The sequence below is a fragment of the Anguilla rostrata genome, chromosome 11 (assembly GCF_018555375.3).
Source record: "Anguilla rostrata isolate EN2019 chromosome 11, ASM1855537v3, whole genome shotgun sequence".
In the NCBI taxonomy this organism is placed as follows: domain Eukaryota; kingdom Metazoa; phylum Chordata; class Actinopteri; order Anguilliformes; family Anguillidae; genus Anguilla; species Anguilla rostrata.
In genome coordinates this window covers 13,965,723-13,979,652 of record NC_057943.1, presented here as the reverse complement: position 1 = coordinate 13,979,652, position 13,930 = coordinate 13,965,723, and the positions used below count along the sequence as shown (strand labels likewise).

At 41.6% G+C, this 13,930-nt stretch overlaps 1 protein-coding gene across 2 annotated transcripts; it reads left to right on the top strand.

Moving 5' to 3' along the window:
- Positions 1 to 1,296: 1,296 nt before the first annotated feature.
- Positions 1,297 to 13,664, top strand: rgs19 (regulator of G protein signaling 19). 2 transcript variants are annotated; one of them, XM_064298072.1, is made up of 4 exons: positions 1,297 to 1,426; positions 4,779 to 4,853; positions 5,473 to 5,707; positions 7,932 to 13,664. In XM_064298072.1, the coding sequence occupies exons 1-4, from the start codon at positions 1,326 to 1,328 to the stop codon at positions 8,118 to 8,120; spliced, it is 600 nt and encodes a 199-aa protein (XP_064154142.1). In that variant the 5' UTR covers positions 1,297 to 1,325; the 3' UTR covers positions 8,121 to 13,664. The 2 variants fall into 2 exon arrangements, with proteins under 2 accessions (XP_064154142.1, XP_064154141.1); XM_064298071.1 differs by having other exon boundaries at positions 4,767 to 4,853.
- Positions 13,665 to 13,930: the final 266 nt, after the last annotated feature.

Below are 13,930 nucleotides of genomic sequence, written 5' to 3'. Positions count from 1 at the left end.
GACCTAACCTAACATCCTATATCCTGCCCAGAGATGTCAAAACCGCAATTGCCATCATGCCATGAGCTGTTGTCTTAGCTGAACGCACAAATGGAAACAGCAGTAACATTGTTCATTCAGAATGAACACACTCAGCTATTATAACAAATATTTGCACAGCATATTTTAAAGAACTGTCCCAGATTGCATGGACGTCCATTAACAACAGAAATGATCAAACCTTTGAGCTTCCCTCAGTGTTCATAGTGCAAATCACTGGCATGTACGCACTCTAAGATACGTTGGTTTTGATGGTTGTCTGCACTCAAGAGTGCCTCCTGTTGTTTGTGGGAAACTGCAGTCAGAAGTGTGTTCCTGTACTGCTGCAACTGTGCAGCCCAGCTGGTGGACTGCAGAGTGAAACTAAACTGGCAGCAGCTGGCAGCAGGTGCTTTAGAGAACACGTGTCTGAGTGTCCTGAATTTATGGAAGACCTTGCATTCATCGGACAGGCCTATGAATAAGACGATGTGATAAAATGTGGTTCTAAAATGTTATGTGAAATGTAGTAAAAGGAATATGATAAGATCGGATTTGTTTAGCAGTTTACAAGCCATTAATGTATACATGCTTCTGGGAAGGCTCTGCTAAATGATGCTCTGCTGAAGTCTTTTGGAGGTTTGAGGAAGTACTCTTCCCAGATATGCTGATCCAAGTCTTTTGGGGGTTGTACACTTTGCCCTTTTGCTTAATAGCAATTTGTACTTTTGGCTACCACTATTTTGTTTTTAATTTTGTAGTGACTGATTAGGCAATTACAGTTGTTACTAGTTACCAGATTTTTGAATGCATTTTATTTAAGTAGTTGGCCATTGTCACAGATAACAGTAGTATCCTGTGCACAAAGTAATTAAGGTACATAATTAAAAATGAGCAGAAACAGCTAAACCAATGTATTTAGCTGTTTCTGCAAATTTTATAGTGTTGAGATTTGGAGTGATTTATCCTTTGGCTCTGGCTAAAATGGTTAATTTGACCATATGCTGTTGTAGCTGTCTGGCATGGGCATCATTAGGCATGTTGATGGACTATTGACTGTGCAGCTGACCTGTTTATGTTTATGTGTATGTGTGTGTGTTTGTGTGCATGTGCGTGTGTGTGTGTGTGTGTGTGTGTGCGCGCCTCTGTGTGTGTGTGTGCGTGTGTGCCTGTGTGTGTGTGTGTGTGGTTGTGTGTGTTGTGCGTGTGGCCTTGGTGTTCCTGTGTGTGTGCAGGTGGTGTTGTGTGCTGTGTGTGCGTGGTGGGGGTGCAACACAGGCCCCATCCCGGCAGAGCGCGAGTCTCCGATGCCGCGGAGCGAGACGTCCCCCGGCAGAGCTCGCCCGGTGGGGGCACAGCGCCCCAACGCCTGCTGCTTCTGCTGGTGCTGCTGCTGTAGCTGCTCATGGTACGTCACATGCGCCATTACACCGCACCGTGTGTGTGAAATGTGTGGCCTCAGCATGGGATTCAGCCCCACCACTTCACTGCCTGATCTTACAATCACTTCTTTTATATATCACTGACACATTTTAACTAACTTCAAGACAAAAAATAAATGAAGTCCCAAAACAATGATTGACCTTACATTTGTTATTGGAAGGTAAGGGAAAATGTCAGTGGCAGGACTGAATTTGAGCACTTGTTCCACACCTTTTGCCTTCTGTGGAGTCATTGCACAAAAAATCAATCAATGTTTGTTTAGGTTTTCCAGTATGGATGAGGGTTTAATGTGTGTTTTCTCAGTGGTTTGTGTTGTTTTCCACTAGAAAAAAATGTCCATGTTTCAGCAAAGTGCTTCCCACTCATCATAAATATTTCCAGAATGCTTTCAAAATTGAAGAGAAGGCAAATACAAATGGAATGCACAAGCAAGGCCTACCTCTGTCCTAATGTATCGGAGCTACTTAGCATCTTCTTCAGCAATCTTTTTCACGGCCTTTTTTACTACATAAAAGCTCCACTCCTTGTTTAAGTGATACCCTTTTCTGTGCTCTAGAAAATGTGTGGAGTCTCCAGACTTCTTAAGCACCAGTCCGAACAGTATTTAAAGTACTCCCCCTCCTCTGAGGGTGTTTGAGTTCTGCTTGGCCACATTTTCATACCGTGCGCTAAGTGAAGTCACAGCGAGTGCCAGTAATTAGGGCATCTCCCTGACATTGCCGCCTCGTCTCTGCGTGTCCCGAGAGGAAGCAGAGCGGTGTGATCGCAGGGGGTTCACGCACTGCAGTGCATACGCAAGCATGCGCATATACACATCAGACCTGGGTCAAATACGCATTTGTTTTAGGTTCAAACTATTGATCTTGCCTGGTGTAATTGAGCCTGCCAATATGACCAAAAGTTGGGGTTTGCACATTTTGAGAGTATTTCATTGGTTCCAATACACCAGACAAGATCAGTGAAGCGTAGAACAATATGTGAAACCCAAACAAATACTTATTTGACCCAGGTCTGATACACATACATGCCTGCCTTTGTCCATGCTGTGGCCCTCGTAGGCTTTCCCGTGATTACAGGAACACCTGGAAAACGGATGGTGTAATGGACAATTGGAATAACAGCAGAGGTCTGATCTGAGGCTAAACTGTGTAATTGCAGTGTAATTATAGAGAACTGACAAAGCTATCCAGATCTGTTGCCAGAGAAGCCATTGACATAAATCATGTGTCATGCACATAAGTCATGTGTGCACATCTCTGACAGTAGACCTGTTTTCACACCTGTGATTTAGCCTCTGCCTTTTTGGCAGGAAAGTGCTTCAGGAATCTTTAAGGGAAGCGTGTGTTCCCCTGGGGGAAAATAAATACTTTCAAAGCAAATTTGACAGGATTTTAATCACCAGTAAACAGTGACTTCAGGGTTTTCGTTGGCACCTGTCTTTTAGCAGGTACTTTTACCAGAACTTTTCATTATCATTTATTGTGGCAATTAATCAACACTTAGCAAATGCGACAAAATTATAATTTTCAAAACTATCTTGGTCTTTGAAATAATGGACTGGTCACATTTTTGGTTGTTTTACTTAGTTTCTTTTTTCCTCCCTGTACTTTTTTCTCTCCTCTCGCTTTTCCTATTTTGTATCACTGTCTTCACTTTCGTATCAAAGTCAATTTGTGTGGTCGTTTTACCTTTGGAGACACTGATGACCAATCACTGAATAGCCAGAATGGCACAACGTCTCAGAAGCCAAATAGTAATGTTATGTGCCACTAGATGTTTTGTGTTAGTTGAGTATGCTGTCATTCAAGGAACATGGATTGCATCCATGCATATTTACTAGTTAAAATACTAGAGTACTGTTGAGCATATGCACAAGTGTAGAAATAGTGCTCAGACATTAAAACACATCTAGATTTCTCTAAATATGATTACTTAAACACCATGTCAACGAATGATATTGATAATATTCAATAAACAAATTTGCTGGCCATTTTCTACAATTTAAAGTTCTGCAGTTTGATAACACAGTTAATGTATTCATTTGATGGATCATGCCATCTCCTGCACAATTAAAAAGAATTATCCTATGGACAGTCTAGTAAGAGAAGGGTAGTCCGCAAAATTAATCATGAAAGCTGGCACACCAGAAAACCTCCAGCTCAATGTGTCCCTGCACACAATCAACATAGGTAAACCAGTGCACATAGCAACAGATGGAGGAACCAAAATGTCTGTCATAATATTTGCTAGAGAGACTGCCTGCCACCAGAACCCTTGCTCATTTGCAGAAAGCCAACAGGCATTTCACTGGTATGATTACTAAGGATATGCTGACTCAGCATTTATCTGAAGATGAGGGTTTTTTTTTTGCAAACTCAAGCCATTTGCCCTCCTTCAGACCGGACAGTTCCCTTTTTTAACAACTATTTAGTGAAATACTTTATTTGTTCCCCAATTTGGAATACTTAAATAAAATTGTAATCTGTTTCATTGCTGTAGCATCCTTTGTAAATGTGGAAGGGAGAACACTGTCATGCTTATCCTACCAAAGGTGAAAGAAGACTGTGCAGCAGGTGCTGGCAGATCACAGGCATCCAATCACCAGTGCTGTGATTCCACAGTGATGTAGGGAATATCCGTAACATGACTGAGCCCCTTCTTACCCTGGTGACACTAAGGCCAATTATGCATCACTAGACTTCAGATTACAGTTAAACCTGTCAGGGTCAGGATTCCATCCAGACTATTGTGTACATCACTGAACTAGGAAGTGATGTACACAAGTGCAAGTGGCCTCATCTGTTCATAGCGCCTGGCAACCCCCAGAGTGCACCCTCAATTTAATACATGTAGCCTATATTTTCAGCAAGCCTAAAAACTAGTGAGATGACATGATATTCTTTATTTTATTGCACAGAAACACTTGTTTTCTTATGCATGTCTCTGTCATCCAGTTTAAACTATACTTTTAGAGAAGTCCTTTTGGTTGACTGTGACTTACAGGGACTTGTGTGAAGGAGAGAGTAAGTGTATAGATTTCGTTCTGAGACAAAGATAATACTGTTTTTTTTTTTTTTTTTTTTACAGGTCTCTGTCAGTATTTGCATGTACATTTGAATGCATGCTGTGTGTTTGTGAAACGTGTATGTGCACGTATACATGTATGCATGGCATGTGCAGTAGTGTACTCAGCATGTGCGCATGTGTGTGTACAGGGATGTTTGTATGTCATAAGTCGACAGCAACCGGGCCTAGCAGCTGTGGGCTGTGCCGTTATTTCTCAATGCCCTTTTACCACCTTCCAGTCTTACTGTTAGGAATGAAGACGAGAACCAGGCGAGGAGGAAGTCCCAGGAGACCAAGCTGGAGACCATACCAAACTGTGAACCTTGGTGAGCGCACCTCACACACAAGCACACGCACACACAAATACACACATGTGGACTGACATGTTCTCCCAGTCACCCATAGGCTGCGGGGACTTGCTACAGACATGGTAGTTACAGAACAACAAGCGCCAACCAAAAACAAAGAAAGAACCTGCAGATCAGCTTATCGGTCATGGTAATCTGTACATGCACTCAGAGGAGCTGTGTCAGTGTTTTGTGTTGAGAGGTGGATTTCTGTCTGTGTGTACTGTTTGGGGTTGCGGTCAGTGGCGTAGGTTTTGTTTGAATATTGGGGTGGACACATTACGCAGGGGGTCTGAGGTTCCTCCCCCAGGAAATTTTGAGTGTCAAACACTTCATTTCCTGCATTCTGGTGAATTTTTATGTACCAATTTGTGCCTTTTCTGCATCAATTTATGGTGGAAATGTCTTTATTTATGTAAAGGAAAACACAAAATTCAGGGGGACAAATGATGGGGCCGTATCCCTTGCGTCCCCCCCCCCCCCCCGAAATCTACGCCTATGGTTGCGGTTCATGTTTTCAGCTGAGCGGCGTGTTTAGCGTCGTAGCGGCGCCGCGCTCCGTTTCGGTGACCTCACACGTGCCGCCGTTCGTCCGCAGCACCAAACCGACGGTGGACGAGATGCGGCTGTGGGCGCAGTGCTTCGACAAGCTGATGAAGAGCCCGGCCGGACGCAACGTCTTCAGGGAGTTCTTAAGGACTGAGTACAGCGAGGAGAACATGCTTTTCTGGTTAGCCTGCGAGGACCTCAAAAAAGAGCTGAATAAATCGGTAGTCGAGGAGAAGGCCCGCTTGATCTACGAGGATTACATCTCGATACTCTCACCCAAGGAGGTAAGGGTTTATGCCGTTTCCCCAAACCACTGCTGTTCCTTCCATAACCGGTTCATTTAGCAGAATTTAGCAGGGGATGAGTGAAATTTGTTGGGAGAGCAGAGCCAAATTAGCAGCAGCAGTATCGTGTCACCACAGTATATTTTAAAAAATTACTAAAGTCGGCAGACACTTGAGTGAAAGCGAGACCAATCAATTTTTCTGCTCCATCTATGCTTGCACAAAAAAGCAGGCCAGTGCCTCCCGCTTGTTGTCTGCTCGTACGCACACGCACACATGCACACGCACACACGCACAAACACGCACAAACACACACTGACATTTTAAAGCTGAGGATGGCACTTCCCTGTCTAGCCTACTTGGCTTTCACTTCCACAAATACATGTCCTACACCACATTCTGCCCGTTAAGCATTTACTGTTTTGTGTGGACAACAATTTCTATGTTGTTTTTGTGTGTCAAATTTTGTTTGTTTTCATTTTTATTTTTTGTTAATTTATTAGTTTGTTTAGAGTAGTTGCACTTGGTTTCATATGGCATGAAAGGGACTCGATCATGTGATGTTATAATTGGTAGAGCATATGTTATGGTAGGCATACTCTACCATATATTTAGGGTTTCCACATTTTTTCCCAAAAAAATATGACTTTTAACATGTATTTCAGCGATATACACTACATGGCCAAAAGACACCCAAACATCACAGAGTCCAATAGCGGTGTGCTTTACACCACTCCAGCCGAAGCTTGCCATTGCGTGCGCTGGGCAGCCATGGAAACCCATTTCATGAAGCTCCTGACTAATAGTTGTTGTGCTGTAATCGCTTCCAGGGGCAGTCTGGAACTCAGTAGTGAGTGTTGCAACCGAGGACAGACGCTTTTTACGTGCTACACGATTCAGAAACCACTGGTCCCGTTCGTTGAGCTTGTGTGGGCTACCGCTTCATGGCTGAGCTGTTGTTGCTCCTAGACATTTCCACTTCACAATAACAGTGCTTACAGTTGACAGCTCTTGCAGGGCAGAAATTTGACGATCTGACTTGTCGGACAGGTGCCGTCCGAAGTAGCCAAACCCACTTATTAGATGGGGTGTCCACATACTTTTGGCCATTTATTGTATATATATGTATTCATATATATTACTATTTATTAACAGAATATCTGTTTTCTTTGTAGTATCTTTTATTTTCACAAATTAAAAAAATATGAATAAAACAAAAGCAAAAAAGGAAGAGGTGTTACAGAAATAATAGGCGATATGCAAATTGTTGTTTTGTTTGTTTTGTTATTTTCACTTATAAGTGTGAGTTCATGTCTGTTATTTTTATGTTGTTGGTATGTTTTTACTTTACTTTTCTTAGTGGTCTGCTGAAACCTCCTTCATTTAGAGTCTGCCTGGGGCAGTCTGTCAGGTCTGATTACAAGTCTGATTTAGAACTGTAAAGTGCACAGCTTGGTGCCTCTTTAAGTCTCTACTCTAGTCCTTTTCCAAGACAAACCCCCCCAAAACAACTCTGCAGTAAAGGATGGATACAGGAAGCCACAAATTGCGGCCCCTGCCGCTGCAGAAGTGTCTATAAATAGACGGAGGGAGGGTTTCACTCACAGGAGAGTTCCGTGTTTCCTGTGTGTCCATACAACAGCGCAGGGTGTCCCCGAAACTGTGCTCAGCGAGCTGTGCGGCTAACAGTCTGTTCTGTGTGTCCCCACCTCATCCAGTGAACAGTCCATTAATAGGGGCTCTCAGTCTTTCCTCTCCCACACCCCCTGCCCAGAGCACCAGTGCCACATGGTGCTCTTCACAAAGACAGCTCCCCCCACACTAAACAAGCAAAATGATTTTCTGGGATTTCTTTAAAATGGGGTGAGGAGGCCAGCTCGGATTTAAGGTACAAGGTTAATAACTGAATGTCTCACCAGCTGACAAAACACAGAAAACAATTCTTCCACAGTAAAGTTAAGCTTTGGAGTAAGTAATCAGCATTGAATTTTTGCCATAATGTAACCTGGCATCTCTCTTACTATTGTTTGCACAGCTATATTTGTGGAAGCAGTACTGTACATACCATACCAGTCTCTAAATTCCCATTTCTAAAAATACAGAAGAAAGGCAATATCAAAGAGAAAATTCCTTTTTCATCATTTTATTTTGACCATTAGCACTTAACCATGCCTTTTGGTCTCTTCACTGTAAGAGACACGTGCCTTTCTTTCTCTCCCGCTAGGTAAGTCTGGACTCCAGGGTGCGAGAGGTGATCAACAGGAAAATGCAGGAGCCTACGCCCCACACTTTTGAGGATGCCCAGCTTCAGATCTACACCCTCATGCACAGAGACTCCTACCCTAGGTTCCTCAACTCCTCTATATACAAAAATCTTCTTCAGACGGGATCTCGCTCCTCCTCTGAATCATAGGTCCTCTGCTCGCTCTCTCTCTCCTCTCTCTCTCTCTCTCTTTCTCTCCATTGCACAACCACTGAAGGAGAAACACCCCTCTTCTGGGGTTTTTATTATCATTGTTGGATTTTTGTTATCCCCATGCTTTTTTAAAATCCCTCGTTACTGATGGACTTACTGAAGCTACACAGACATAAACTGGAAGACACAGGGTCGTTCATAGAGAAATACTTTCGTTCAGTCATTCCACTGCTCATGGCTACAGCTCTACTGCATTTACTACTGATTTACAAATTACTTTAGAATATACTGTATGTAAATACATATGTTATTTTTCACCTGATGCCACAAAGTGAAGAGAGCCCAGAGATAGCTCTGCAATAAGACACTGGAGTCTGTTTTTTTTTTTTTTTTTTTAAGTTCTACACCTGGGCACTGCTGGTTTAAATTACTCTGGATTAATCTGACCTTTGACCTCTCTGCTGTGACTGACCATCTGAGGCATGGGGTTGAGTGATGGTGGTGAAAAGGGAGGGGTGGGGCAAGAGCTTTCCCAGGTGCAAAAAAGAAAAAAAAACAAGTGCTAGTGATTGGTAACAACTGATTGGTAACAAGAGCCAAGTATAATGGCTGTCTTCAGATAAGATCCCTAGGTCTTAGAGTGTCACACAAAAAGCACTGTTAAAGAAGTATTATCGATGTTATTTATTTTTTGTTAACTGTGATATTATTGTACATATGTAAGAACTACCTGGAGCGTCAAACACAAGAACACAAGCCGAGCAACTTGTGGGTCATGAGAGAATGCATGGTTTCTGTCCTCTTCTGTTCTCCTTTACTGGGACACCTGCCATACCCATACTGAAGAGCTATCATCATCTCAATCACAGCACGTGCATGTGTGTGTGTGTGTGTGTGCCTGTTAGTCAGTTACATACAAGTAACAATGATAATTGATTAATAATCATGGAAAATACAAACACATCGCTGTATTCTATAATACATCTGGACAAAATCTCCCACATCATGAGTAAGAGACAAATCAGTTCCCATGTCTAAACTGTGTGTATGCATGTGTGGTAGTGTGTTTGTATAGGTGAGTTTCATATTTACATGTCCATATCAAATAGTCCATTCTGGAAGGGGTATTAAAGCCTCAGTGTTTAAGTTTTTTTCTTCTGAAGGAAGAGAAGGATTTTGGTGAGTGTTATTCACACTTACTAAATGTTAAACACCTGAGGCATATGTGCCCTTTACAATACAGGTGTGTTTGTGTATGTCCATGCAAGCGTGCGTGTCTGAATCCGCATGCATTTTCATGCATGTGTGTTTGTGTGTGCATGCGTGCGTGCACTTATATATTTGACCGTTTCATTGGCTGAGAATGTCTACACTGTCTTACTAACCACTTTGGCAAGTTCCATTAAGTTAAGCTCTGTCCAGACTGTTCCAATAGTGTTTAGTTCCGTTGAGTCTGTATTCAGTCCAGATCTGTCAATTCCATTCCATTCTAGCTGACTTCCATATCTTAGTACCCATGCTCACTGGAATGGAAAAGTGTGGACAGATCAAAAAGCACTCAAAACACTGATCTTGGAAATGATCCTCATTTCCAAACTTTCTTCACTAGATGGAAGTGGTCAGGATTAGGGTTGGGTATTCTTTTCCTAGAGTGATTTATTGAAGGCAGAATGTTTTTGGAGACTCCTGCAGCTGGTGAAAGAAGAAGCTCAAGGAGCTTTATCAGCCATCAGTCCAGTCGTTGACAACATTCTAGCAAATTCTATCAGGTTCTCCATGCCATTTTTCTACAGATTGGACATAAGGAGAAATACGCCTTGCTGAGTTACCAAACAGTTTTGACACACCTTGTTTTTTCTGCTCTTGTCAGGTTTCGTCTTTATTTTTACACGTTGTGAAGAGCGCAGTTCTTTATTGACCAATGTTCTGCACTATTTAAGCATAGCAATTCATTTGTATACAGATGGATTATATTCAGAGTTCTGGCTGACCAGTTACTGGAGTATTAGCAGATGGTTATGATGAGATGTTCCATGTAAATAATAGCTGGATCTTTGAACAGGTCTTTATGTTTCCAAAAGATAAGCCTATTTATGAATATATGTATATGTAAACTTCAGTTCTGTTTGATTGCCATTTTCTAACAGTGACAACCACGCAGTTCTGACTTTTAAAAAGATTTTATCATTGTTGCTATGACTTTGCAGACAGAATATATCTTTAACAGCAACTGTGCCACTTTTCAGAAAGATGTTACTAGAAGGCACATGATATTGTTCTTTTTTTTAAAAAAGAGAAATATATTTCTATCTGGTGCTAACACTGGGTCCCTGGGTCTCAGCCCTCACGAAAAAGCTAATATATGTCAAAAAAAAAAATGTGTCAGACACTGAAAATACATGTATAGTTACCACTTTGTTAAATGTTACAATATGCATATATTGTAGAGAGAACTAAATATTTGACAATACATGCATAAAATAATATACTGTCAGTGAAAGTGGCAATAATTTATATATTTTGACTATAGTGAGATGTTTGACATCTTTGAAAAATATATTTTAGTCTTCATTACCTGTTTTAATTTAGATTGCTTTTTCATGAGAGAGCCCCCCTACTTTACTCACCAGCACTTAGTATTTTACTTTGGCTAATGCGGGTTGGCTTTTGGGTAGGGCCAAACTGGTCGACGTCCTGCATGTTTTTAAGCAGATAAAATTACAGTTCAGCTGCATGCTGTCATTTGTTGCTAGGAAGGTGGTGTGTCCTGGCTGCTTTGAGGAATTGATGTGGGATTGTGTCAAATGAACAGGCAGATGAGACTGCAGACCTTTGCTCGAATACTCGAGTGACTGTCCCTCCATAGATATAGATTACTATATTGGTCAAATGAGTTTGCTACTCATCCAAAATGGCGTCCTGAACAGATAAAGAGACAGTGAGTTACTGTACATCTTGAAGTTTGACAGGCAAGTCAGTCAATTTCATAGACAAACTATTATAGATCAACCATATTAATGTACACCATGTCTGTACAGCATTGGGGTGTTTAGAGATGTTGAAGAAAGATGGGTTATGGTTAACCAGGTTTATTTTCCAAAGATGCAAAGCTGAATGTAGGGATTCCAGGCATTAACTAGGTTCATGTGTATTTCCATTTATATTACATGTATATGATATATGATTGGATTATGTGATCCATGCAACCTTGCCAATACTGGCTTGCCTCAATCTAGTAATTGTAGGTCTGTGGTCCATATGCTGTCCCACTTTGTCCCACATTTGGTCCAATTAATAGAGCAGGGTAGTCATCAGCAGAGGAAAGTCTGCCCACTGTTTACATTGAAGTTATTTTTTTTTTACTTTTTTGGAGTGTTTTAAATTGCGTTATTCCTTTACAATTTTAATGTAAATAAATGGAAATAGTATATAAATATTTGTATATGATATTATATAACATCAAATTTAAAATAATGTAGACATTTTTTAAAATAATTTCAGAGGCTTCATGAACGGGAAGTAATGCAGTTTTTAATGCTGTTATTTTTAGAGTGACAGATGCATTGGATGTTAAATTATTTTTGTGATGAGAAGATTTAATAGTTGTGCATGATGTGTATTATTTACACATATGTATGCATATATATGCATACATATATGTAAATAATATTGATACAGTTATCTCCACGGATGGTACTGTATGTGTCTGCCTTGGTGGAGAGGAAACTGCCTATAGAAGATGTGCAATGTTTGGGCTGCTGACATCAGGGCTGAATGGGTGTTGAAGATTGGCTTGCGTGTGAGTAGGCCAAAGCAAATTTAGGCCCACAGTGGGTTGACGATCCACTGATCTCTGCTTACCTGGCACCAGGTTAGTGCAACCTGGGAATCTAGCAGTGCCCTAAACCGTACCTCAATCTCTATTATTCCACAAAGCTGTAGGCTGCTTCTCAGAAACCCATTGTCCCTGCTTCAAAAAACCTTCTCACTCACTCGCATACACAAGCACACATATATATGTGTGGACACATACACGTTCACAAACACATACAAACACACACACACACACTCACTCGTGCACACAAGCATATACTCAATCTGGTGTTTATGGGCTGCTGTACAGAAAGCCACAGGAGAGCTCCTGGCAGAGCAGTTGAGGAGAGGGAGGGAGGGAGGGTGAAAGCAGGAAGATGAGTGTGACAGTGTGGGCTCAGTGTCACACACCGCAGCTCGGTTTTTTTACAGAGCCGAGCAAACGCCCCAAAGAGCTGGGCCTCTCACCTCCTGACGCTTTTGTTTTTCTCTAATCAAATCAGTCAAAGGAACAAAAAACAAAACCGTTTTCCTGAATGTGCCTTGGCCCAGGTGCGTTAGAGATAGGAACCCGGAGACAAAGCACTGCTTTGCACATGGGGATTCTGCATACAGATCTCCATATTTCAATAACCACCGGAGGGGGCCAGGTCCAGTATTTCATATGAGAACAGAATTACCAGAATTACTGCGTGTGGACTTCTTTCGTCCCTTTTAAAAATGGTTCAGGAAAATAGGACTGCTGGCTCATAACATGGTCATCAAGTCTGAATGTGTAATATAGCATCTGTCAGGTAGCACGGGTAAATAGTTGTGTGCAAGTCAGTGTCCCTGGTCATTTTCTATAAGCCACCAGTCATTTTCCCATTGGTTTCAAGAGAGTGATTAACAGATAGACTGACTCATGTTTACATATTCTTATCTTTGAGGTGCCAATAATCCCTGCTGTCTCACAATCAGAAACCATATGTCTGAAATGGTCTGTGTCTCACAGTTAGCAACTGGGCTGAAAGTAACAGACTTCAGACATCCCCCGTCAGGCTAACCGAGTTATCGTGCATGTGTAAACACATACACGCATACACCACATGCTCTGTGTGTGAGGCATCATGGTTTTTAATACCGTGAGGTTTATTTTAGCAGTACGTTTTTTTCCCCCCAAAGTAATTTTACAGTAATTAATTCACTCTGTTCTGGTGAAGTTGGTTGATCAGCTTGTTAGGTAGGGTTTGAGGTGTACACCCATCACTCCTTGCCTCTCTTGCTCTGTCTGTGCTGAATATATTCCATTGATTCACTTCCTGTATACTTCTCTTTGAGCAGCCTTGGCAAATTGCCACAATACTGTATAGTGCCACAACACAATATAGCAGTACGACTTGTTTCAGACTGAAGGACCTATGGACACTTATTTATTGATATCATGTTATTTTAATAACAAAGCCAACTATGTATGACAATATGTGGACGGATTCAGGACCAAATTCTTTTTCTTTTTTTTTTTCCATTTTCAAATTTGTCATGATGTAGAAATTGGTCCAGCTGTACTCATCAGCTTTTGCAGTTCAACTTAAGGCAAGGTGAACTCTGTAGAGTACAAGAACACACCTCCACACTAGACAATTCACATTGACCTCTGCTGGGCCAATCTGTAATGTACGGTAAAAAGGTGGATTCAATTGCTGAAACTTTTTTTTAAAAATGATAATAAAGACATTTGTGTTATTATTCATGCATCCCTAGAAGTGTTCCTTGTGTCGGGCCTGAAGCAGACTGGGTTTGCTAACAATGATCTCCAGGATTAAACCTTTCTGGGCAATGCCTAAACATGGTTCAGGATCCCCCCCCCCCCCCCCCCCATCTACATCATGTTCTTTTCCAGCAATGACCTGTTGACCCTTCAGTACTGTGCATCTTATGACCATGACCCCTTCCACCTTATCCAAATGGGTTATAAAAGAGAGCAATGCCTTTTACCACAAAATCATAGGAAA

Bases quoted from the DNA above. Each gene is read 5' to 3' on its own strand.
- rgs19 (XM_064298071.1), top strand. From the start codon at position 1,326: ATGCCGCGGAGCGAGACGTCCCCCGGCAGAGCTCGCCCGGTGGGGGCA. The intron at 1,427-4,766 runs GTACGTCACATG...ACCACCTTCCAG, and splicing joins TGCTGCTGTAGCTGCTCATG to TCTTACTGTTAGGAATGAAG. The intron at 4,854-5,472 runs GTGAGCGCACCT...GTTCGTCCGCAG, and splicing joins ATACCAAACTGTGAACCTTG to CACCAAACCGACGGTGGACG.